This window comes from Neodiprion lecontei, chromosome 7 (genome assembly GCF_021901455.1).
Source record: "Neodiprion lecontei isolate iyNeoLeco1 chromosome 7, iyNeoLeco1.1, whole genome shotgun sequence".
In the NCBI taxonomy this organism is placed as follows: domain Eukaryota; kingdom Metazoa; phylum Arthropoda; class Insecta; order Hymenoptera; family Diprionidae; genus Neodiprion; species Neodiprion lecontei.
The window spans coordinates 17,984,217-18,011,062 of NC_060266.1; the positions used below are offsets into that span (position 1 = coordinate 17,984,217).

General features: G+C 35.6%; 2 protein-coding genes across 2 annotated transcripts; both read right to left on the bottom strand.

Annotated features, from left to right (window-relative positions):
- Positions 1-13,262: 13,262 nt before the first annotated feature.
- LOC107218447 (IQ and ubiquitin-like domain-containing protein) lies at positions 13,263-15,933 on the bottom strand. The gene is made up of 2 exons (XM_015656324.2): positions 14,826-15,933; positions 13,263-13,825 (listed from the first exon to the last, which is right to left on the bottom strand). The coding sequence occupies exons 1-2, from the start codon at positions 15,931-15,933 to the stop codon at positions 13,263-13,265; spliced, it is 1,671 nt and encodes a 556-aa protein (XP_015511810.2).
- A 3,815-nt stretch (positions 15,934-19,748) lies between these two features.
- LOC107218448 (IQ and ubiquitin-like domain-containing protein) lies at positions 19,749-26,064 on the bottom strand. The gene is made up of 5 exons (XM_046746012.1): positions 25,841-26,064; positions 24,738-24,965; positions 22,025-22,569; positions 19,932-20,310; positions 19,749-19,854 (listed from the first exon to the last, which is right to left on the bottom strand). The coding sequence occupies exons 1-5, from the start codon at positions 26,062-26,064 to the stop codon at positions 19,749-19,751; spliced, it is 1,482 nt and encodes a 493-aa protein (XP_046601968.1).
- Between the last annotated feature and the right edge of the window lie 782 nt (positions 26,065-26,846).

A 26,846-nucleotide genomic window follows, 5' to 3' on the forward strand; every position in this document is an offset into this window, starting at 1 on the left:
AAAATTTAAACAATTATAATATAAAGAAAAACCACACCGATTGAGACCAAAGTCATAAAAGCCTGTTAATTAATTGTGAAGTTGTTGGCTCACAACAAACTGATCGAAAACGTAGACGTCCATCGGGAAATGATCCGAGGTGATTCTCTAGACATCAATCATGTAGATCGAGTGAAAACTAAACTTTTAACTGTCAGGACAATTACAATAACTTCTTGCATAGTTCTGTTTTTCTTTAAAATAAAGAGGATTGATAAAAAGATAATCGTAAGAAAAAATAGACAAACGCTACAAGACTTGATCGTCTTTCTAAAATTTCTCGAAACATCGACTTTACTCAGTTCTCTTGTTCGTTATACGGCAATGGACAGCAGAAGAGAGGCGCGGTGCTATTGGATTGGGTTCCTCTGCCTATATTCAGGCAATTCTGTCATTGTCAAGTAACACTGTCGATCGTGACCACGTCACCATATTACCCCGGTCGGAGGTCACCGTCGCTCTCGCCTGTCGATCATTCATTAATCTACCCATTCTTCACGCTGATATATCCGCTACGTAAATGTCTACAATATTCTACTGAAATATGAGAGCTCTGAGCATAAAAAATCATAGAAAATCGTTACTTTTTGTTGGTTTTTCGTAATTATAATAAATAAAATAGAAATTGAAGTAAAACCCCATGAATTATAGAGTGAAAAAGTATGAAAAACACTTCTCATCTTTTGGATATAATATTAGCCGATTTATAGGATCGAACGTAAATTTGTGAAGCCCTTGAGTCCTTACACCATTAATCTACACGCTATATGTACAAAGCAATTGTGACTAAATTTAAGGCGTCTTTTGAAATACAATCTTTTTTACCCCGATGACTTTGTTGTTTCAAGTATTTCACGCAGTTCAGCAATTGATGTTATTTGATAGTTAATTGAATTAATTCGCAACTGTTGTAATGCTCTGCGAAGTCAGTGGAAACAGTAAAGAAAGAAACCCTTACTACAAGCAATGAATTAGCAGTTTTGTTGATTTTTATTCTTATCGTAAACAAGAGTGTTTCATCTTCGACCCAACGTTTTCTTTTCGTTACAGAAACAGCAGGTACCGACTTAGCTACATATTTTCGAAGGTTTCCCATGGTTTTAACAAACTCGAAACTATTCATTGGTATGTTAATATTTTTCTCAGACTCGTCATCTCATTATTTTCGTGAATCGAGGACTGAATATCTTCGTATCATTCGAGCCATACTGTTTGAGCGACTTTCATAATTTGATGACTTTTCGGCAACCTCGTACCCGACCTTAAACGTTATCTTCAAACTTGGCAATGTATTGCGCAGTAAGCTTCCTTTATGATAACCTAAATTCAACACGAGGATGTATCCAAAACAAGCTTTGCATGAAACTCAGAGAATGTCAAGTCGAACAAAATACGTCACCTGAGATTCAGAACTTTGGAGTTCCCGTTTACAAACTCGTTTTAAACTGATAATATTTGTGAAATAATAATAAAAATATCTAAAACCTGACTTTAGATTCGTGATCAGCGACCCAACGAACGTTTCGGTAACAATTTTAACTCGAGTCCGTTTATCGATTGTCTAGATATCATCACTTTCATTTTATTCTCCCTAATTTTGTTATTCAAATAATTTGAAAAGTACCAAGCTGATCAAATCTAAAAATTTTCTTTTTTTTTCTTCAAAAACAAAGAATGGGAAATTAAGAACGATGTAACAAGAAGCGAAAAAGAAGTTGAATAAAAATGAAAAAGAAAAAGAAACAGAAATATACGTGTTGTTAAAAATGTTCCTTTGGACAACGTTTTTGTCTCTTTTATTGGTGACAACTTTCCTCAACGGAAAACATACTATAAGCTACGTTGGAGATCGCAACGGTGCACGATCTCTCCCCCTAAGATAACTTACGGTACATATATGTACCTAGGTAAGGTGTCTCTTCTTCGTTGTATATATAGGTAGATACGTCTACTACACCTGGTATACGTGCTCGGGCTTCGAAATACTCGACAAACCAAATCGAAATCCCGTTTACGATAGGAATTCTATCAAAGTGAAACTAGCTCCATTTATACTACAGCTGCCCACGCTACAGCTTTTCATACGATTCTCTTTCATTATCCCGACCCAGCTATCTGGTCAAGCTTTTAATTTTCTTTCGGTAGGGGAGAAAATACATGATCTATAGATATTTTCTTTCAATAAAGGCAAAAAGAAACATGGTGTTGCGATTATCTCTCGGGATATTTTATATTTTGTATCCGTAGTAGACGGTATTATTCTGCGTTGTAATCTTCGGACAAAAACTAAATATTATTTCTCTTTCGGAAATATTAAGAAACAGGTAGAACAGATAGAACAGATAAAACGTCAAACCAAACTAAAGCTTACCCGAAGGGACGAAAAACTCGAATATACCGGATCCTAACAAGGAACCCCTATTAGGTGTTCATATAATCATATGTTAACAGGAAATAGAAATTCGGGCGATTAGTTACTGCGGTAAACGATAAATTCGAAGAAATCACGGCACTAAAGCGAGAGAATTGAATTAGCGGCCAGCGCACTCACCCTGTAATAGCCTCATTAGCATCTGATAACAGAAATATAATTTTTAGTGTTGCTAAATTTATAAAAAGCATGTATTCTAAGACATAAAGTAATAGGATTTCAATTGTGTTCATTTATTCGATATCTATATGTATGATACAAGTTTGAATTACGCGCCTTTCCTGAATAAAAAAGCCAATTTTTATGTGTCGTGGCAATGTATTAAAAATAAGCCAATAAAGTTAATATATTGGAGATGGGGATTCAAAGACTTTTAAAAGTATTTTTTAGATGTAGAGCCTTATGAAAATTTCACAGTGAATAAAACAAGGAGTATATCGATAACGCACAGAAGCAAATGGGCGCTTGTCTCCGCAATTTAGTTTAAAAGCAAGAGGACAATAAGTGGCAAAGTTTGTAGAATGTAGAGGCACTATCAATCTACTATGGATTAACTATGCGTCGTAATCATGATTCTGTCAAAAAAATGAGGGACTATTGTTTGCACTATTTGCCAAAACGTAATTGGGTTGTATCTTTATGCTATCGTTGTCTGATGCTGCAAAACATACTCGACTGTCTTTTTAATCAACCGAAAAGGAATAAGAGCAGGAGAATTTGAATGTAGACAGAGCAATTATATGAAGCACGCATCGCAGATTAGAGATAAATACAAAATAAAACTTCAAACGCTTTTACCTCAAAACTACATTTTCCAAACTGGTCGGAATCATAACTTTGACAAATCCTTACAATTTTTACTGTGGCTTTAAAATTACGTTATCCAGAGAAGCGCGTAGAGATTTGTGATATATAATGAACTTTTTTTTTATAAATAATTTTCTGTGTAACTTTTTATCGTAAAAAGAGACTTTATTTCGGCCGTGCATCACTTTTACAAAACACTCCCCGAGCTAATCTTATATAGAGCTGAAAGTTTGTTTCGGTGGTGGAACACTGCATATAAAAAGAGATCTCTTTGGCTGAGCTCTGGCACCGCCATTTCGTAAAAAATAATGTTTAAAACAATTGAGACTATCTTTAAACTACGCATAATAAGGACATCCAAACAGATTATGTATTGCATTGTACTATGTTGTTACAAAAAAAAACTCGAAATCAGTCTTTTTTTCATTTTTAGAATAGCGTTCATTGCTATATCAAAGTGACTACTGAGAAGAAATAATTCTGGTTCAGTGAATTTGTGGAATATCATTTTCCGAATAAAATGAGCTTTGTATAAGGTGAAATCAAACTAATCAACCAGATTTTCCACCATTTGTAGTGATTTGAAATGAAGCACTGTAGTCTAAGCTTTCGTTTGCAAATCCAGTACATTCACTTTTTGCACTATCTTTAAAGAGATCTGTGTAGTTTGGAAATATAAGAATTCGATGAATACTAAAAATACGTATAACTCGTAACTAAATTCATGTACAGTACCTATTGTTTTTTGACCGACCTGCAGCCTGCTTAAATTAAACAATTGCTAATGAAAATTGATATCAGTGCAATCTTGAAAAATTAAATATTCGACATTACCCACGTGATGAAGAAAATTATAGTCTTCGTGGGGATTTTTTAACCACTGAATATACGTGAACCTGATGAGTTTTTATAACTGCATATAGTCCTGACTTTCGTGTACTTCCGGATTGTATGTGCCACCGCCGTCCCTTCGTACTCATCCTGGTGAAACGAGATTCTACCGTAGACGAAGAAGCTGCACACTGTTTTCCGTTGAAAATTATGCAAAACTCTGGAGGAAAATTATAAAAGGAGATAAATTAGCACCACTTCCCTCTTGACGCCGTTAATATAACAGCCTTAAATTATATGCAAATAGCACCGCGTAAAATAGAAGAAACAGGAAAATGACAAGGACAAGAACGTCGACCTGCATATTCCCGGTAATGACACAACGTATGTCCACGGAGGGAATGAAAAAAGGAAGATAAAACTGAGTGGAAAAAAAGAGCTCATAAGCATCTCTTCCTCAATTTGTTCTTCCATCACATTTTTTTCGATGGCTGCCGTGATTTGATATACCATATTTGATAAAAGTATGAATCTCAATAACTGTGGATCGACTCTAGAATTTACCTGGGAATAAAATTTTTTTGCATACAAAAATACGAAAGCTATTTTTTGTTGCTTCTTTTCTTTTCTCTCCTCTTCTTCTGGCCCCTTCGTTCCGCTTTCCTGTGCTACGCCTCTCCGTTTATATCTCGGCTCACTTTTACTTAGGTTTGTTTTTCGTTCACTGCAGGAAGTTCACTGGCAAAGACAATTTCATATTCACTTTCATATTAGAGTACCTATAGGTACCCGCACCTACATGGCTCTGTAATGAAAAGCGCATCTTTGTGTACAATTTTCGCGCCACCAGCTACCGTACGTTTTATATTTACATGCACAGCGCATAGTCAAGGAGACAAAATTAGTAGACTAAAAAAGAAGGGACGAAAAAAAAATGTGAGAACAATTTGTCATGCGGATGGTATTTAAGCTCGTTCTCTACCCTGAGAATTGCAAATTGCCCAGTATACAAAGTCTGGGGAGGAAATATTCGTACCTCGACTCTACGACACAGGCTGTGGCATGAAAAGTTACAAAATGAAGGATTAAAACTGAAAACCGTTTCTTTTCACCAATAATGATTTTTAGAACAATTTTCATTCATGTAAGCTTAACCAAAACAAAATCGTTCGACGATGACAATTTTAAAAAAAATTTTTTTTTAACCTCCAACTAATAGTACTCAATTATCTGCAACGTCGCAAGAATGAAGTACATTAATTACAATCTTTTTAATGCCAAACGTATCGTACAGTCTGTCTATCCTTAATTCCTGTGAAGGCTACAAACTTTGTTTCGTGCCTTATCTATACTTCTGATAATTTCTTGATTACATTTTAGTACTACTTTATAATATTAAGATTGGCTAAATTGGGTAATTTGTTTGAAATTTTTTTCCATCCACTCAGGAGTTCCATCATCCCTAACATGTTCAATATGTCCCGAAAAGTATGAAGGAAAAAAAAAATTATACGACACGGAGATTTGCTTTTCCTACGAACGTTTGAGTGAAAGACAATTTACATTTTTCCCCATCCCGGATGTGAATTTCAGCGATTGAGCATAACATTCAACTTTTCCAGTCGATAAGGCACTTCTTTTTACTGTGATTTAAAAAAAATTTACACTGACGTGTCCGCAATGTTCAAGAAAATTGGCATCGCTATTGAGGCACAAGCGCCTAATTGTGAACATATAATTCATCGCATGTAGTTATGGTTGCCTGTGTGTAGGCGTCCGCGCGGGAAACAAATTGCCTATCACACGGCGGATATCGCTAAAATATGTCTAAAGAAGCACAAGCAATTCAATTCATTGCTTTTTCAACGTTCTGTCAAGAAAGAACACTCGAAATTAACGGAGATTTTTTTATCGAGACAACCATGCAGTTAATGAGTATCACAAATTGACGACGCATTTCATTCCCTTCCTCAAAGTTTGTTCACCCCAATGAAAGCATCTGTGCTACTTTGTACGAATCAATAGAAACTGATAGCATTTACAAAGTGTTACTCATGTTTATCAGACGATTTCGCGTCACTGGTATCTTTTCCAGTGCAGTGCAGAGTTTGAAATTTGCATACTAAATATGTGATTAAAATTCTAGGACGAAAATATGAATACCCGACTAATCGTTATGCATGGAATTCACAGTCTCTTGAAATATTGACTTCCGCTTCATTTTTATCTCAAGTTTCCAGTCGCATGGATAAGTGGCATAATGCATTTGAATATGTGACAAATCTCAAGAGACAGGCGAGGCCACGACTCAAGAGTATCCCCCTGGCAAATGAGGAGCTCCTGACTTGGTAATTGCATCCGAAGAAAGAGCTTAGCCGTTGAACGGTGAAGAGTAAGCAATAAAGTGCAAGGAATACATTAAAACGAGTGGCGGACATTAAACGCGGAAAGCATTTTGTCCGCGAGGTTGAAGCTGGTAACGTTACTTTAACGATGCATGTTTAGGAAAATCGTTATTTCGCAGCCTTACGATTGTCTGAAATTTGGCTGATCAATCACAACAAAGAAAACGTGTTCATATTTTGAAATAACCAACTCCTTGAAAGTCGTTCTGAAATTGTACAACAATTCATTCCACGATTTGTCGTTACCTTTACGTTATACTAACTTCACCTTGGTTTTTGTCCTCGCAAATGCGAATATACACCGATGCACTAACTACACTATCTACTACCAGACATGCAGATAGGATTTATTCATTCTCTCAAGAAGTCCAATTTTGCGGTTAGTTCATCTTACACATTTCTCATTCAGGAGTAGTTTTCCAGTTCATGAGTGAAGTCAAACAAAAAACCGCATGTTCCTGAGGAATACTATTAGTGAACGAAAGAATGTTTAAAAGGTTTTTAACACAAGGAAAATGAACCGAATTGTTCAAGTTGCCCGAGGAATCCTTATCAAGTGGTGTGAAAAGTGCCGGAGTATTTTGGTATCAGATCGATCGTAGATTTACGACTCTCCGATGGCCTGGCCAAGTGGTCAGGCCAAGTACAAGGGCGTGGTGCAGGACATCACGACCCATGACGTGCCCCTTTGGGATATTTGATGACGTGCGTCTTAGTCTTCGAAAATCTACCTACCTATGTGCACAAGTTTTTTTTCTTATTACTATTTATAATTACGTTTGTCTATTACTAATGTATAATATACCTACCCAATGGGTCCTGTGTTTGGCCTTTTAAAATTATAAATCAAACCAATATTCGATCAAGTAAAATGAAACCGGATTCCAAGAATTTTATGTGACTTTAAAGGTTTCAGATATTTCAGATGGTACATGATTGTAGAAGATTTCACGGGAGTTCAGAGAAATGATTTTATAAGATTTCATCATTTGTGTACACCATATTTCAAGGGTAGTCAGCCCCTCGGGGTCATACTGACACAAAAGGGCGCACAGCTATGGCCTCGGTTGGTAAGGAGAATGTAGCGTCATTTACGCGTGAAATGTTTCAATCATAATCTGCGTAACATCAAAGCAAGTTAAAAACAGCAGCTTGTTGTATAATAAGGTTATGAAAAGAAAGGGTGATTTACAGTGTGGATTACAAAGAGTTTCTTATTCGTGCTGGGTTGAAAATAATCGATGAGGGTCTTTTTTAAAGTGACCTGCACCTGCAGAAAGAAACGTACTTTATAGATCGTTTTGCCGATTAATTATCTAACAAGAATATCAGCAATACTTTATTATATTTATATGCCGTACAGTATGTTGCTAAAGGACGACTTCGTATTCGACGAAGTTTCGAAGAAAACTTACTTTTTGACAAAAAATGCAAATAAATATTTAAATTCTTCTGTGCAACTTCTATGCAAATCATCTATTGAGTGCGATCTCTAATTGTTTGACAATGAGCAAATTTAACAAATATTAATTGTTGACATTGCAAAGCATGTAATATGATACGGATAGTAAATGTAGACTGCAATCAAAGTAGAATAACAATAGAAGGATAGTAGAAGTATAAACATAGCTAGACAGCAATTTTGAAATGAATATATTCTGGCGGATCTACAATTGCATTCGGACTTATTTAATCCCTAGCCATCCAAATGTTGAAGTAAATCCAATAATAACCCAAGGTCGTTTATCTGGTAAATATTTCACGATAATAAGAATTGGAAAATAGCAGTATTGAAACTTTACGGTATCTGGCATTATTTTAACTTGCAAAACAAATCATAACAGATTTTATTTATTCTGTACCATTAAACAGCGATTTTCACATGATTGCCCAACGGACACTGACGAGCATTATCAATGTACGGTGTGTAACCGATGTTACGATTATTTACAATCTTTACAAAATAAATTTGACACCTACCTATTTATATTCTTCTTTTCAGCTCCCAAGGCGCTAAAATCACAACCATATGCATTATTAATTAGAAAACGTGCGTTACAATAATTTGTGCCTATGCAAAAATCAAGTAGAAACACGTTATCCAAATTTCGGCAGTTGTATTGACGCGAAGCCGATCAAGCGGAAGCTTCGGTGACACGCGGGATTCAAAATTCAAATGACAATCAATAATAGTGCGGGTATCGAGTATGCATATGTAATGCGTAATATCATAGTCGCATGTCTTGATGGATTTCGAAATGCAATTAGCGCGAATGCCAATTATTCGACGGAGGCCTATAATTCCAGGTCCAATGATACATCGCCGTAAATTTATGCCAGGATCGTGTTATGAATCAACTGTTAGCAATGCGGACTTCACTCCACCGCCTTTACAGGATATTAATTTCATGCGTAACGTTTGATTGTATGATTCGTATACGTACATGATAATAGTTTATGCAGGCGAACGTACAGCGAATGATACATATTTTTCAGCATTCTCATATCCCTAGACACATTAAATTGACAATAAATTGCTTGTTTGGGTTTACGATTACTCATTGTTACCTGGAATTTACAAAATATTGCATTAGCTGCTGGACCTTGAAATAATCACTAACAATGATTGAAGTAAACGTGGTTATGTACACTTGAAAATTTGTTCTCCACAGTCGGTAAGCTTCATTTTCCTATTGTAGGTACACTTGGAGACAATGAATCTCGAGACGGCTAATTTTTTACACTAGACAGTTATGTTGGCAACACAAAGAAACCTACTGCGCCATATTCGGCCAAGCGCAAAACTAACTCGATTTCAATAAACATAACATAACCCATGACCATCGAATCTAACCTTAGAATACGTGTCAATCCAAAAAGTCATTATCCCTGCGGTATTCTAAGGATAGATTCGACGGTCATGGGTTATGTTATGTTTGTTGAGATTGAGTTTGTTTCGCGCTCGGCCGACTATGGCGCTGTAGGTTTCCCTGTGTTACCAACATAACTGTCTAGTGTAAAAAATAATCCGTCGCAGATTCATTGTCCCCAAGTGTACTTGTCGTTATTCTCGACAAGTTGAAACTACAAATAACTCAATTATTGGACTTGGATGAAAATGACCGAAATTTCAGATAACACGAAAGTTGGACGGGCCAAAGTCGTGATCCAACTCGCTTCTTAGTTCTACGTCCATGACCTTCTCCGAGTATCTTCGAAAACTGCAACCATTTCCTAGACCCCAAATCCCAAGTAATATCACGAAATATACCAACATCGTAATATAGTGCCGAGAACTGCACAACTATCAGCAGACGGTTGCAGGTAAGTTATAAATTATTTTTTAAATTAAATATGACACGGTTGAAGCCTCACATTTTTTGCCACTAGACGTCATGATGACACATTTTAGTTCCCAACGTAATATAATGGTTAGTAATGCAAATATGTAAATATGTTGTAATGTAATAATGTAAATTGCAGAGTTATCTTATTCTTCTTCTTCCGTTTTAACGCTAATCGGGATCTGAATTGCAGAGACACAGTAATGAATTATCACCTATCAACATGAATTTTGAGTCTGGGTTCTAGATGTCAAATTTTCGTTTCTTCCACGTAACTAATAAAAGAAAAACTAGTTTTATCAGATAAAGTTTGCATTTGCAGATATTTCGGATTTTACGAAAAATGACCTATTTTTTAATTAAACAAACTTTTGTTCAAAAATAATAATTAATCACAGGTCAACAAAAAATAAATCTTTTGTTTTGAGTTTATAATTGAATAAATGAATTTTCATTCTGTCGAATAATGACCAAAATTTTAATTTATTACTTATAAAGTTTGCTTTTCACTTTTTTACATTTATGAATAAGACAAAAGCAAACTTTACAATTAACGATTGAAGATTCATTCAATTGGAAAATAAATGAACAATTTCAATTAACTAACGTTGATTTTGAATAATTTCTATCGATTTCTACTTTATCGTCGTGTGATTTTCTTTTATTTCCAACGTTCCCAATGATTTCAATGATTTCCGATGCTTGCCACTTGAATTCCTCAGGCCTACCACATGATTTCAATTTATTCGCAAAGATTACCAATGATTGCAATTATCTAGATCGTCTTCTCGTGATTTCAGAGAACTTTTAAGTCATTTGGGTTCACTGTTCAAAATTTCTCTACGAAACTTCTTAAACTGTATTGAAAGTTTTATTCGGCTACGAAACAGTGAATTTACCATACATATGACTATTTAACATACAAATACAACAAATGTAGTAAATTCAAATTACTTTTCTGTGCTTTTTCTATAAATTTTATATAAAATTTAAAATTTTTATCCTAAATTTAAGACAAATACATAGTAATTTTCGTCGCTGCAGCGAATTTGTAAATTTCCAACCTGATTTCGTAAATTGACAACTCTCTTGTACTGTAAATGTGTAGTAAATTCACAATAATTTTTAACGGTAATTCCTTCGATTTACAACTTGATTTCCAACCGTTAAATTTACAACTTCCTCGATTGAATGGCCCCTCGAAGAGAGTAAAAGAGAGAGAGAAAGAGAGAGAGAGTGAGATTACAGCGTGAAAAAGCGCCCTACGATAGGTTTCTCAAATTAAAATAACTTGCAGGATAAACCTAGGATGCGAACTGGTGTAGCCCATAAATTATGTCGATCTTATCTACTATATAGATAAGAATATATCAATGTCACCGAGACGATTCGTTTTAAATGCAAATAGGCAAGAAACACTTCTGCTGTTCAAACCAAGTCACCAGGTGCTGAGCTCCACGCAGGCGGCTCACTTCTTCTTCTTCTTCTTCTTCTTCTTCTTCTTGTTCTTTGCAGCGGCAAGTTCTGCAACGTGCATCTCCCCCCTTTCGATCCGTTTTTTTTTACCCTCCCCAGATCCATTCTCTTCTGGTTACGTCTTCCGCTACCTGTGATTCTTATTTTCTTCGATACCCTCGGAAATTGAAAGAAAATAGTTCGACCCTGCGTCGGCAATTCGCATGCTGTGTTGTAACGCATCTGTGTTCGACATCGGTTACTGACTATTTTTTTAGGCAAAGGAACGTTTTATTATTTCAGTATCGACTACGGCAACTTTATATTTCACGTAAGAGGCATTCTCCGTCAAAAACAAACTGGAATAGTCATTTGAATTTTTGATTGCATCAAAATTTTTATCGATTATATTACACGTAAAATATTTATAATATTTATAATATTATGTAAAATATTTAAGCGACAACAAAAGTAAGACAAAAATATTTAAGTATAAAAATTTCGTTCCAAGTACAGATTTATTATTTTCATGATTTTCAATTGCCTCCATGTGTAATTTTTTATTGATAGTTTATTTTATAAGACATTAAAAATCATACTTATATCATACTAATTGCAAATCATTTCATATTAGGGTTTTTTTTTTTTGAAATTTCGATAATTTTAAAAATTCTGAAAAAATAGAAAAAATTGTTTACCCACGACGGGGCTAGGCAAAAAATTTGTGAAATAAGAAATAACTTTTTTGATAATTTAAAAAAAAAAAAAGAAACGAAGGATACAATGTTCAAAATTAGATTTTAATCTATGAATGGAAAAAAATCTGGTGAATACTTTTTTGATTTTTTTTTTTTTTTTTTTGCATCACATTATTGAAGAATTCAATGAAAAACACACAATTTCACAAAAAAAAAAAAAAAAACATTCAAATTAATGCATTTTAAAAAAAGTTACGGGATTTAAAGAAAAAACGTTTTATACTTTGAAAAATTCGTACATCTCATGAATGGATGAATAAAAAAATTCGTCTGACATCTTGGAACTCTTTTTCGTAGATCCCAAAAGATTTTAAAAATATCAAAGTCCAAAGTAAAATTGCCAATTCCGACGGACGGTAGGTTGAGTTGGCATGGAATGCTTTATATATAGTAATCGTAACAGTCTATTGAGATAAAGTATCGGTATCAGGTAATCAAATATCACAAACTTTGAATCGATTGCTCATATATCGCAACAATATACTATTATATTATAAACATAACAAAAACCAACGATAATTTGTCGTCTTATGCAGCTACTTAGATTGTTTGCACCATCTCCAGGGTATTTGATTATCCTATATACTTATTAAAAAAATAAAAACTTATACAACAAACGTAAATGCAACGGAATAACCAACGAAAACGATTCGTGTACACGTCTTAAAATTAAGGTCGTGTAGTACTCCTAACTTTACCGACCGAACAAACTCATCCCTTTTCTTCCTATATTAAATAAACAAACGAACGAAGAGGGTTCAAATTTTAACGGTGCATTCCTCTTTCGCAAAGGAATACATGAAAGTTACTCATATCCTAAAAATCGTCAAAAACATGTGTTACTATTCCCACGTTTCCCGCATTTCAGGAGCTAAACAGTGCATAGCTCAGATACTTTGCGCAATTTCGGAAAGAATGAGGAGTAAAATGAGCTGTCTTGAGACCGTTTTCATGGAATATTGAGGTCGCTAGATAAGTTAATTTCTTAAATAAAAAATGCTCTCACGATCAGCCGGACGCACGGCGATCCAAGGAACAAAAGTGCGATGCACCGTCGAAATTTAAACCCTTTCCATTCGTTTGTTTATTTAATATAGAAAGAAAAATGGTGAGTTTGCTCGGTTGGTAAGGGTATAGGAGTATTACATAACCTTAATCACAGATTCCGTATTTCTGGATTTGAACGTTTGATTCACAAATCGACATTGATGATTCGTGCTTTCGAATCGTTCATTGAAGTCACGGCAAACATATCCAAGGACTTGAAAGTAACTCTGGCTTGTAAATTTTTCCTCAAAAACTTTTCAATCAGATGTTTGCTGTAAACGCGATTTGGCTCTTCAATTTCCTCGTGAACGTTAGCCTCCCTCTTCGTAAGAACCAAAGTGTTCCAAGGCGCCCAAGTCGCCTCTTTTTGGAACCTAACCAACGCCAGCTGATGCAAATCTGTGCACTCCGAGATTCCTGACTTCCCATGCCAAATAACCGTCACCAAGTGCCGGATGCCCTTCGGTCCTATCACGAAGGCCACACTATCGAAGGCCTTCATCTTCGCCTCGTGTTTCCGCACCCTCCGCAGCATCCCGTCGAAGGGCTCGTGCACCGGGCGAACCGAGGATTTTGGCGCGATATTCTCGCAGTTCAAGCAGGTCGAAATCCGCTGGTGCCTGTTGAGGCCGAATCTGGTGATGGGCAGAAGTTTCCCACATCTTCCGCAAACTCGGGTCATTTGGTTTGTTATTACCCGTCGTCCCCCTGGTGAAAATGATCTCTTTTACAAACTATAAGGAAAAAGGGCGAATCTTAAAAATTCATCAAGAACCGTAGTTTTTTGCAGTTTTTCGAAATACTAGTTCATAGAAAACTACCACCGTTCATAAATATCTATGACAATTGACAATGTTTAACATAAATTCACGAAAATATACAGCTTTCATAAAACGTAATACTGTTACGTGGATTTTGGTAGAAACGTATGAATATCTATGAAGATCTAGAATTGAAATCATGAGAAATAGTTCCGCGTACATTTCAAGAAAGTAAAACAGAAAATCTATGAAAAATTACCACCGTAGTTGGAATGGTTACTTTCGATTGAGCAGAGCAAAACTACGACGATCTACGAAAATCTAAGCTTGGAATTCGAAATGTTGAAAAGTACAACATTTCGTAAACTCCATAAATTCTGATAAAATAGTACGAATTTTTACGAAAAATTTCGATGATCGAAAATTTCAGGATTCAATTTAGATCGATAAGATCACGAATATGTATGAGAAAGTATGAAATGCTATTTTTGAACCACCGCTAGATGTCGCATCTCTCTCACAAGGAAAACTTATTGCAGGCAAGTTAAGTTCCGAGCAAAATTCGAGTCTACATTCGAAGACTGATTTTGTCATTTTATGTTCGTGAGTATGATCTAGACGGATTTAAAGAATCTGTCGTACATCGATAAACTCACTTTATCTAAAGAAATGACTCTCACGAAAAAACTAACATTTATTATTCTGTTAAACGAGGAATCCTACGATATTCTACAACAAATTGCATCCATTTCAACATTTGATATAAGAAGAATGCCAGTCAATCTACACTCATCTATTAAAAACGACGATAATCTACGAAAAGCTACGTATTGTTACGAAATCCAAGTACAAAAACTAGGGATCGTCCCAAATCCTATACTTTTTGCATAGAAATTTTCGTAAAAATTCGTATAAATTTTCATGGAAATTCGTAGAATTATTTTCACCAGGGCCTTGATTTAACGCAACGGCTTCTTCCTCTGTCCGACATTTGGCGTCGCAGGATGTTTCTTTCCGTATGAAATAGAGGAACGCCAATTTCAAGCGAGCCCTCAATTGCTCCAGCATCGTCTCGTGCACGTTCCTCGATAGTAAGCAGAGCTCTTGATCGATGAGGTAGATTATTTCCAGGACAGTTTCACACGTGTGAGCCTTAAAAAATTCCTTGATTTCGAGAAGCAGGTTCAAACGCTCTTTGACCGTTAAACCCATCCGCGACATCGACTCGTACAACCTTTTGTACTCTTTTGCCTTCTGTACTCTAAGTGTTTCCATAGAAACGGTACATCCTCTGTATCCCGTCCAGGTAATCGGCTTTGTTCGACGGATCAAAAACTCCATGTTACGTCTCTCCACTTGAGCCTGCTTCACCTCGGTCTTCATCCTGTCGATCGCTCGGAGCAGTTCGATTTCTTTCTGCAATATAACCGCGTGCGCCGCCATCTTTGAACACTTCATGAAAGTCCGGTTCGCCCGTTCAATTTCCTCGATCCTCCAACGATCCACCAAATTGTAGAGCATTTCAAAATCGTCCCGAGTTCGCGGTTTTGTCGAATTTATGATGTGAAGTTGTCGCCTGTTTCCATGCTGCTCTTCAAACGTCCTGTAAAAACTGACGTTCGTCCTTACCAGGTTGCGAAATATCGATGCGAAGTGTCGTATCATCGCACGCGTCCGATAAGCTCTGTAGCATTTTTGAATTTTTACCGCAAAGGCTTCGAGGTTCTCACTTGAAGCGCCGCCATCTTGTAAAACGTCTTTCCTTTGTTTCGGTTCGAACTTTCCTGCCAATAAATACTTGTCCGATATCCTGGGTATATGAATTCCATTTTCGAACGTTTGACTACCTTTTTCCAAAGGCACCTCCGTCGATTTATCTACAAACACCGTCGTTTGCGTGTCTCGACTTGTCAGGGAATCCCATGATACTTTTGGATCTCTTGGACGAGTCTGAGTTGTCGCGTTGTGATACTCCCTTTGAGTTCTCACATCTTTCCACCCACCGAGAAACGGCTTTTTTGTGCTGTTGTCGACAATCTCTACTACGATCACCATTTCTTCAAATTAACCAACTCGCAATTTATTCGCATTTCAGCATCGGTTCCTTCTATTATACCTGACCCCTGAGAAAAATTTCTTTTATTATACAGATACTGCAAAATTCTGGCCCCTATCCATTGTTCCTCCGGCATCAAATTAATCATCACAATACCTACAAGAGACTATAGTATGGATGACCGTAATCAAGAAGAATGGTAACGTACTTGTCACAAGTTTTTTGCAGAAATGAAAAAACGTAATAGCATTCAACGAAGATTACGAAATAACATTATTCTTTATCACTTTTCACCTTATGTGCTAATAAATAGCATTAAATGAAGATGTTTCATTTGCAGATTGCACGTTGAAATGTATATAATTTTTACACTGTTGACAGATCTAGATTTACAGCTGATAACGTTACAGGATCTCACGAAAATCCATTTGGTTTTAAAATTGTCTGGGAAAAGTTATGAGATAAATCAAATAATATGAAAATAAGCAGTAAACAAAGTAGTTTTTTGTGCAATATGAATTGCGACGCTGATCGTGAGTTGCGAAGAAAAATAGCGGTTATTTAGAGTTTGTTTTCCATCACGAGTCCATGATAAGTCATCAATCGGTACAGATAAATTTTCCAGAACATGATAAGTCAAAAAAAAAAATCTTAAATGCACTTAGCGCGTCCAATTTCTTCTTTAGATACCGTGGAACTACTAACAAATCGTCGTGCAACTGCCAGATAAGCGTCGAAATCATGCGGTTGCTAAGCCTGAATTCCGATGTTTGATCAATCCTGCAGACGCTACAGGTATAAATTTGACCGTACCGTCATAGATTTGGTCTCAATTAACATCGCGGTGTAAGGATGAAACCACAAAATTATGTGCAAGTTTGAAGGAAAATATTTATCTGGACTCTTGAGCAAAACAAGAGCAAACGCTCGATCTTTGAACAAGTTATATCGTGGTTGTTCGAAAAAAAGAAAAGCACTATTAAAGTGTCTAATATCAATCACAGACATAGAGCATGGACTACGCATTAGAGATAGAAATGCATGCGACGAATATCTGTTTCTTTCCGGACATAAACGTCACTCTCCTGTTAAGCGCCGCTGGTGTGAAATTTTTTTGCGAAAATGGATAGAAGAAAAAATCAGATAAGTGCGAGTAGAACTCACGTCCTGAGGGATCCGTACAAACTTAATTATTTTCTTTGTGGGATGTATTAACAAATTAGCTGCGAGTGTCAAAATATGTGACATAAATGGCCGTATATATCTTTTGATTGCATTGCCTTAGATGCTTGAATTTCTTACACCTCCAAGGGACCGTAGAACTTAGTATTTGGTATTAATTTCAACTTGATACTTCTTATACCCGTTCCTGAGAAAAAGGGTCTTGACAGGCAGACGGACAAGAAAATGGTCCTATAGGGATTGTTTTTTGTCCCTTGAGGTACGGAATCCTTAAAAGACATTGAGTGTTGAGTACGGAAATAGTATATCGTGGGAGACAAACTCGGACCTTTCGAGTCCAGCGTCAATTTGCAATATGAGTCGCAGGTCAGCTGAAGACGTATATTGCAAATATGCGAAGGAAAAAGACCATTGCCTCTTTGTTGCACATGATTCTTTATATGACAAGAGTATGTTACGCATTTTTTTACGAAGCACGAAATTGAGGTTAGGGTCGTGTAATGACAGATTTGTCCGCGACAGAGCCTGCGCAGAGTATTGAAAAGACCACTTTTATGTTCTAGGATTCAAAATTGGTCTGTTTAGTACTCTGCGCATGCGCATTTGCAGACTCACTGTACAGTCATAGAAACGCGTACTTTGCGTGCGAAAAAATGCGCATGAAAAAATGCATAAAACATGTTCGCGTTGTATAAAAATATTTTTCTTATTATATTTATCTTATCAACCGAGAGTTTCTTTCCTTTTTTCATTATATCAATTACTTAATTATTAACGTCAACGTGTTTGAATACAAGAACTTGACCTCACGTTATGACATTCCATTCACATATTGTCAACTGTATGATGACCCAATCCGTGGGATAAGACTATTCATTTTTGATTTTTGCCACCTCCAATTTGGCGTTGCCAAAAACGTTCAGTCGATATTGCGACTGTTGTTAATTGTTATTAACGTTTATGTTTTGTACGAAAGCAGTCATTATAAGGAGTTAATTATCGAACGATGTAACTCAGAAAATGGAAAGAATGTACTCCCGAGATAACAGGGGTCGCACTCCTGGGGGTGTGATTGAATACTTGCTTGGTTCAAGTAAAAATCCCGAAGGCGCGGCGTAAGGAGTAAACGCAAGATGCTACGAGCGGTTCTGAAAGACAGAGTGCAATTAAGAAGAAAATGGGGTGAAAATGGAGTGAATTATCAAAATTGTTTTAAACGGTGTTCTTGAATGAGATTTACATAAATATTTATTTTGAGACAGTACGATTTTAGGCCGAGAATAGGTGTAACCCACAATACTATCTATATGCACCCCTAAGGAAGGTGAAAACTACTCCTATGTACTGAGTTTTGTGAATACAATGGCCATTCTGAGATCTCTGTTTGTCAACTAATGAATTCCAAGCGTATTTAGAATACGTTTATTACCAAATTTCTCCGTTAACGAATTACATTCACGAAAATACCTTTTTTTTCCATATGGTTACTTATAACAATTGTAAACAATTATGAATTCACAAAAAATTCTAATCATTTCAAAGTTTAAGTATTTTTGCACCTACAAATGGACACAAATGCAGGATTTTGCATGGAATGTAAAAAACATGACAAATAAAAGGTGCTTCTGCAGTGGCTTCTGTGACTGAAGCTCACGGTTACCTCGATGAATAATGCCGGAAGAATAAACTTGCTTACGTACTCTAACAAATGTCGTAACTGCAGGAAAAATCTGAATCGCCAGCAGGTGGCGCCACCAGCAAACGAAGCGATCGAGCTGAAAACCGAAGCGCGAGAGATCAATTCATCAGTTCACCGCTAAACACCAGAGGTGACCAGTCGCCCGATACGATCGTAGTTCCTTTTACTCCTTATTTACACCGCCCAGAATATAATGAAAATTACTTTGAAGCTACTTGTTAAACAATCTTGGAGGTTTTTCATCTTCTCGCAGTTAATTCTTGTATAAACTTTCTAAACTCGGACGAAATACATCGCATTGATTCTTAAATAATCATCATCGTATACACTAAAATCAGTGGTTGTATACGACTACAATTTACAATTTTTCGGGCAGTCGTGTGTTCTCGATATTTTTATTCCCGACTCAACCAATTAAAGTTCACTTTTTTTACCTGAAAAGTGGGACGAAAGTGGGATATTATTCCCTCTTTACTTTTTTCCCCTCGTCTATTGGAAAAAAGTAGCATTATTATTCCTCATGTGCGGGAAATGTGAGGTCATATTATTTCAGTGTGTCTGGTTTTCTCTCTTTCTTTTACATTTCGAACCACGTCTCTCTGTATTATTATAAACTTTAAGTAAGCTGATAGTTTTCTGACCGATATATCGCACTTACACATAAAAGGAAAACACTTTTAAGTCAATAATGTGATCAGAGTTGAGTCGGGAATAAAGTCCCAGATGTAACACAGGAATAAAAGTCTATTATTCCCTTGTTACATAATGTATCTACTATTACGGAAGGAATAATTCGATGGTATAAAGTTGATCCTTTGACTGTAAGAAATCGATTTTTAATTTTCAATCTTGAATAAGCATAATATTGATGCGGGGTACATAATTTTTTTCATTATCCAACGTTCGGCTATAATCCACCACCTAAAAATCACGCTAAGCGTAACTATGAATTGCTTTTGGAGCTTCGTAATCCTTTCGCTTTTGCACCATGTAAAATCGCGAAGATTCTCGGTAGTGTTTCTCGAAGACGACCAACTCCCTGTAATAAATAGTTATCAACGGTAAACACAATCCTTATGAAATTATCAAGCACTGAATAAAAACTGGTTATTAAACCTGAAATGACTTTTGGCTTGCTCTTGAGCTAAAAATATTTTCTCAAGCAAGCTCTGAGCGTAAACTGTCCGGAAATCTTTGATGTAGTAATGAGCCTCGGCTTCCTCCTCAGTTAGTAAAATGCAGTTCCATGGTGACCATTCGATATTTATATCAAATCTACCAAGTCGTAATTTGAAAAGATCGTCGTTCTCACTTATCACCGATCTACCGTGCCAAATGTTGTTAATCAAGTGATATATTCCGGGCTCGCGCAAGATGAAGATTAGGCTCGAAAAGCAATTCCTTTTCATTTCATCTTCTCGTATACCGTTCAGCAGATACGTATACAGAGAGAAATTTATACGGGCCTGTTTTCCCTCGACCAATCTCTCACAAGCTGAAATTTCCATCGATATTGAATAGAACATCTTAGGTGAGTAGAAAATTTGCTTACGTAATAGTTACAAGAAAAGTGTACAAGAAACTACATTGAGAAAATAAACTGTATGAAATTTTACTATTCCAAAATTTTTCAGACGAACTCTTTTTACGGGTTTATAAAACCTAACGAAATCGAATTTTTTAATTCTCTCCATATAATGATTTTTTCTAACAAGTTTCAGATATTTAAATAAAGTTTTCCAATACCAGTTTTTTCACTTCACAAGTTATTACGAATATTTAAGATTATTTCCGTGAAATAAAATGTATGTGTATTTAAAAAATTGAATGTTTATGGAGGAGAACGGTTAACTATTAATCAGACAAACAAGTTCACTCATCAATTGAAGAAATTTTGCAATCTTATTTCAACCTTGGATGAAAAAAAATGTCAAATTTAAATAAACAATTTACAAGACAATATCTTCCACAATGCAAAACCGAACAAACTCACAAAAAAAAATGCTAAACGTATATTCATACTGTTACCTGAACAAAATAAAAGTTTCTTCATTCTCACGTGAGCCGAAAACCTGTGATACGATAGCATCCTAAAACAGCGTCTACAAAACAACATATTTGTTTCCATAGGAAGTCTGAGATCCTCGCAATTTTGATCTCGAGACATAAAGTCATCCTTGCAATTGCACCTGCAATTTTCACTATTTTGCACAAAGTACAGAAACGAATCTGCGGAGGTGAAAACGCACATGAAATACAAGCCTCAGGAAAGATATGCATTATATGTTCAAGGAGGTTTCAAGTTTTTTACGTTAATACGTACGGTAAAATGCAAAAATGCTTGAAACCTTCTGTCTAACTTGTTTTTTATTTTCGGTCCAAAACAAAATACGAGTTTAATTCTATACGAATCATGTGACAATGCTTCCCACTTTCTCACGTCAGCTGTATCGCCAGTCATTGTCACATAATTCGCAAAGAATTCAACTCGCATTTTGTTTCAAACCGAAAACAAGTTACCCAGAAGGATAAGGGATTTGTGCAATTTACTGTACATTAGGGTAGTCTTTGAAAAGGGCATTTTTGACTTTCGACCGGCTAACCTCCAAAATCAGTTCCACATAATTCAAAAAGTCATTCGGTTTCGATAAAACTCGGTGCCCGGAGGTTTTCGAGGTCGCTGATTACGAATCCGAACTTGAAATTACAAAATTCAAAATGATTGATCCAATATAGCAACATCAATTGACTTTTGGGATTTTAGTCCATCATATTGGATCCGTCATTTTGAATTTTGTAATTTCCAGTTCAGAAGATTGGTAATCAGCGACCTCAAAAGTTCTTTGAGTATCGAAATTCACGAAAATCGAGTGACTTCTTGGATTATGGTCCACCATATTGGATCCACCGTTATGAATTTTCAAATTTTGATTTCAGATGCATAGTCAGCGAGCCAAAAACTCCCCGAATACCAAATTTTATCGAAATCCGTTTGGTAGATTTAACGTGCTCCTGAAGAGGTTAAATGGGGAAGACAACCCTCTTGCGGGCACGGGTTAGAGTTGAGATAAAAATCTAAAAAAACAAGGAAATTATTTTTGAATTATTTCGAACCGATTGAAATTCAAAACCGGCCTTTTGTAAGGACCACCCTAATGTACATACAACAAAGTGGTATTTCAAGATGAAAACAAAATACGATACTGCACTCTCAATTCTTCGCCTCAATTGGTTTAACCATTTGTTTCTGACTCCACGACTCATAAGCGTGATTTCCTGATCGATCAAATAGACCAATTCGTTAACCGCTTGGCAGTGATGATACTTTAGTGAATTTTTCAGCATCACTAGTAGCTCCGTGCGTGATTCGACAGTCGAATTTTTACAGCTCAAATTGTCATACAGCCGTTTGAATTCGCGAGCACGTTGCACTTTGACAGTGATCATCTGCGTGGGTTTGCCTTTGTATCCGTTCCACTCGATTGGCGCACAGTGAAATGTTAGAAACTTAATTTTTTTCTCTTCCAGAAACTCGGTTTTAACGATTTGCTTTAATTGATCAATCTCCCTTAACATGTCCACCGATTTGTTTAACAGCATCACATTTGCCGCTCTTTGGGCTCCCTTGAAAAATATGCCTGCAACCCGCTTCATCTGGGAATGTTTCCACTGATCCATCAAGTTGTACAACATGTCGAAGTCGAATCTCGACGACGGATATGTCTTTCTTATAATGTCGTGCTGATGCCTCCTCCTATTGCAAAAGATAAGAAGAAAGCACGTATCATCTGAGAACAGGCATTTAGGATTAAGAGGAAACGTCAGTGAAACTCTAGGCTTTTTCGATTTTCTTAAAACTTCAACTCGTAATTAAACTCCATAAAACAAGTGGTTTTCACTCGGTTCCGAAAGCTACGTTGGAAGGGTTAATCACTCGTGAAATCTGGTGTACACTTTTCCGGAAATCTTTCGAAATCCCTGAAATTTGACTTTGAAAAAATGCTTTGAAATCCCATGAAGTCTCTTGTAATCTTTTGAAATCACTTTGAATCTTTCGAAATACCATAAAGTCTTTTGTAATCTCGTAAAATCGTCTGAAATCATCTAAAATCTTTTAAAAACTTTTAAAATCCTTTAAAATCTTTTGAAATCATTGTAATCTTGAATACAGGTGTACGTCAAATCGACGAGTGATTAACCCCACGGTTACGTTCCATGTGTGACCAGGTATTATTTAAAATAATGTAAAGTGGTGCTTTACGAAAAATGACTTGCGTTACAATTCTTGTCGTAACAAACTAAAAAAAATCTACAGCTATTGGAGGAGCGTAGGGAACGAAAGTTACCATGAAAAGTTACCAACAAAAAAGCATCCAATTTTCCCAATAATTGGCAATTGATAATTTTTGCAAAAAATTTTGATTCGAATTTATTTGAAAAACGCCACTTTTTCACGGTATTTTACATAATACCTGGACACATATGTGGAACTTAACTGATTGGAACCGAGTGAAAATCACTTGTTTCGTGGTGCTTTATTATGAGTTCAAATTTTAAGCAAATCTGAAACAGTCTACAGTTTTACTGACATGTCCCCTTAAGGATGCCCTGGGGAAAATAATTTCTGCTATAATCTGCGGAGACACGGAAAAAGAGAAAATCGTAAGATATCGACTTTGCTTTTTTTACGTAGAATTTTGAAAAAATCCCGTCATCTCCAACTATCTACAACAAAATGAAAATCAAATAATCTGAAAATTTCAAACGTACGAATTTCTGTAAAAAATATTACGATAATCCACAGTTTTCTACAACAGAAATAAAAAAAATCTTCTAGCCTTAAAATTAAGAAACAAATTCTGCGAACTTTTGTAAAATTGTATAACGAATTCATTCGAAATATACAATTTTATAAATTCAGTGATAGTTTCACGTAAGTAAATTGCGAAAACTGCGAGTTTTTACGAGTCCTGCGGAAATCTACAACTCGAAAATATAAGGAAACTGTTTTTCATAGAATTACGGCAAAAAATATCAATTTCCAGTAACTATAAATATATATAGTTTCTTTATAAGATTACGGACATCTTTCAAGTATTTTCTAAATTAGAAAAAGCTCCGAGGATTGAAACCAACATTATCCAAATTCGTTCATTTGTTTTCCAGATTGTGTCGGGTAAAAAATTTATCAGCCACGCACACACAGACACCCGGATGTCCACCCGAAAATGATCGAAAAAGATTCTCGTAGAATTTGAAAGGTCGAGATCTGGTGAAAACTCAATTTTTCATTTTCGGAGTGATTATAATAACCGGATGATTTTCAGCTTGTAATATTTCATGATTTTCTACAAGTAATCTGCAATAAAACAACCATTTCCTACGATTTTTTAGCTTTCCCGATTTTCGTTAAAAAAAAACTTTACTTTTTCTCAAACTTTTCTAAAATGACGTACTTTTCGCTGGAGTTTATGAAAAATTGTACTTCTCAACGAAATTCTAAGAATACTACGAGAAATTTTTTATGTCTTATCTGGATCCTAAATTGTAATTGACATTCATAGAAAATTGTGGATTTTTATAATTTTTTTTTGTATAAACTAGTAGTTTTTTACGAAATTCCACGAGTTTCTACGGAAAAAAATATACATATATACGTTTCTTCCGTGTAGAAAATTGTAATAATCTTTTTAAAAAAATTGTAAATGCACATCATTTTTCGTACAAATTTGCAATTTTCTATGCAAAATACTACAATTTTCAACGATTTTCCAAAATTTGCCACGCTCTCGGACAATTTCCTACGACTTTCGAATATTTCCTACAATTTGCAACGAATTGCACTTTATTACAGTTTGGCGTAGAAATAATTTTCACCAGAAAAGTGTCACTTTTTGAGACAATGGACATGCAGTGTTTTACTTGTATGCCAAGAGCCTTTCTTCCTCGTGCCGTTTGCAGTCTGCCACGAATTGTCGATAAGTGGCAGCAGACTCTTTTATAAATCTGGCAATTCGGTATGCTCTGTAATATTTTTGTATCATCGTAGCTTTGCCTTCGATGTCTAATTTCGATTGCATTTCATCATAAGTTTCGTATGGTTTTGGTCCAACGTATTTATCCGAGACATTTGGAACGTAACAATCTTCACTGCGAAAAAATAAGCGTGAAAATGTAGCCTTAAAGTTCATTCATTGCTGGATCAAACATATAAAATCAGCTCTATAATCTATATAAAGGGTATTATTTTCATTCCAAAGTTCTCATGGGTCAAAATTGGACCGCTTACGAAATTCAAGAATTTTCGACTGAACTTAATTGAAAATTAAAATGTTATTACAACAAAAATAAATTGGTCAATGAATTCATTTTGAATACAACTGTAATGTCAAAAAATTTCAACCTTTTTTTTCCGGATTACTATAAAAGAAAAACAAAAGAAATTCAAATTATAGGATAGAATTTTTCGACTTCTGGGAAGACATTATCAAGCATGGATCGGGGGGGGGGGGGGAGGATCTCTTGTGAAGTACGTAATTTATAAGAAAATAAATTTTAATAATGTGATATTATTCCGTGGTAAATTGAAATTGAATTTCTCTATCTGGAGGAAGACGTTGAGTGTTGAAAATATTTATTGATTCCGAGAAAGATTACATAATTGAAAAAATTTTGGTGAGTCTTTTTGAAATTATTTTTCGTCAACCAAAGCGTTTTCGTAAAATGTCGAAGTATTTCTTTTTTCAAAAAATTGGATTCAAGACAAATCCATCGATCACTTTGTTTTTTCAGATACGACATTCCAATTCCGAGACAACACGAATCGAAAATTCTCGGATTTTGTAAACCGTCAAATTGTAATTCTTGAGAAGTTGAAGACGCTCGTTCGAATAATTTTTAATAACAATCAGACAAGATACTCGCACACAGTGTAATAAAACCCTATAAGGGAAACTAAAATCGAATGAGTGTCGAAGGCCAGAGGTGTAATGGGGCCCCATAAAACAACATAATCCGTTAATTACCGCCACATTTGAGTTGCTCGATGGACAGGCGTTTCGGTAAATCGGGTCTTTGTTTCCACCGTTTGAATAGGTCTTGTGCACTGAGAGTTCCATGGTATTCGTTTCTGTCGAGGCCCGGTTTGAGAATTTGCATTTAAATATTGAACGCCGGTAATCTTGTGCCGCCATCCGCCCAAATAAGGTTTTTTTATCGTACGATCTTCCACTTCCACGACGAGAACCATATTTTATATATTCTCGCCTTTTTCAATCTCCAATCAGTCGGATGTAAGGTAAAACAATGTTTCCGATTACAGAGAAAATAAAAAAATGATGTATCGCATTCACGGGTTTTTTGTTTTTCGTTTCTGCGTAACACGAACCGACGATTTATCGTACAAAGTTGTAATAATTGTATACTTCAATTATGCTTAGATACTAGCAACTTGGATTTTTGATGAAATAATAAATACTTGGAAAAGTGTCAATTTCACTTTCGTTTCTGTAATTCACCTAGTGTTTTGTTTTCATTCCTTGATATCGCCTGAGAATGAACAAAACAATCGAACACTTTTCAAATTCGATTAATCGACTGACTCGATTATTTTTCCTCGCAATCGGTTTTTGTTTTTTCACTCTCATGAACGATGCAGTACAATATCAGTTCATGTGGGTTTGTAACATTTTTTAAAAAAGAATGGTTGGGACGAAAAATCTGAAAAAAAATGGCGAGTGCTTTTTTTAGGTTGTAGAACCGTATAAAAAATAATGATGCAAATTGGCGGGGGTCAGGGAAAATGTCCTCTCAGTTGGCATAGAATACCTCATATACATATGTATCGATATAAGTTGCAGACACCACCGAAAAAAAAAAAATTAAAACGTCATTATTTGCGCCAATTATTGTAAACACTCATAATTCAACATACCAACTACCTAACAAGATTGAATCTGAACAATCTCGAATACGACATAAGCTAAGATATTCACAATTTGAGAACAATTTTTTTTTAAGCAGAATGTTAAA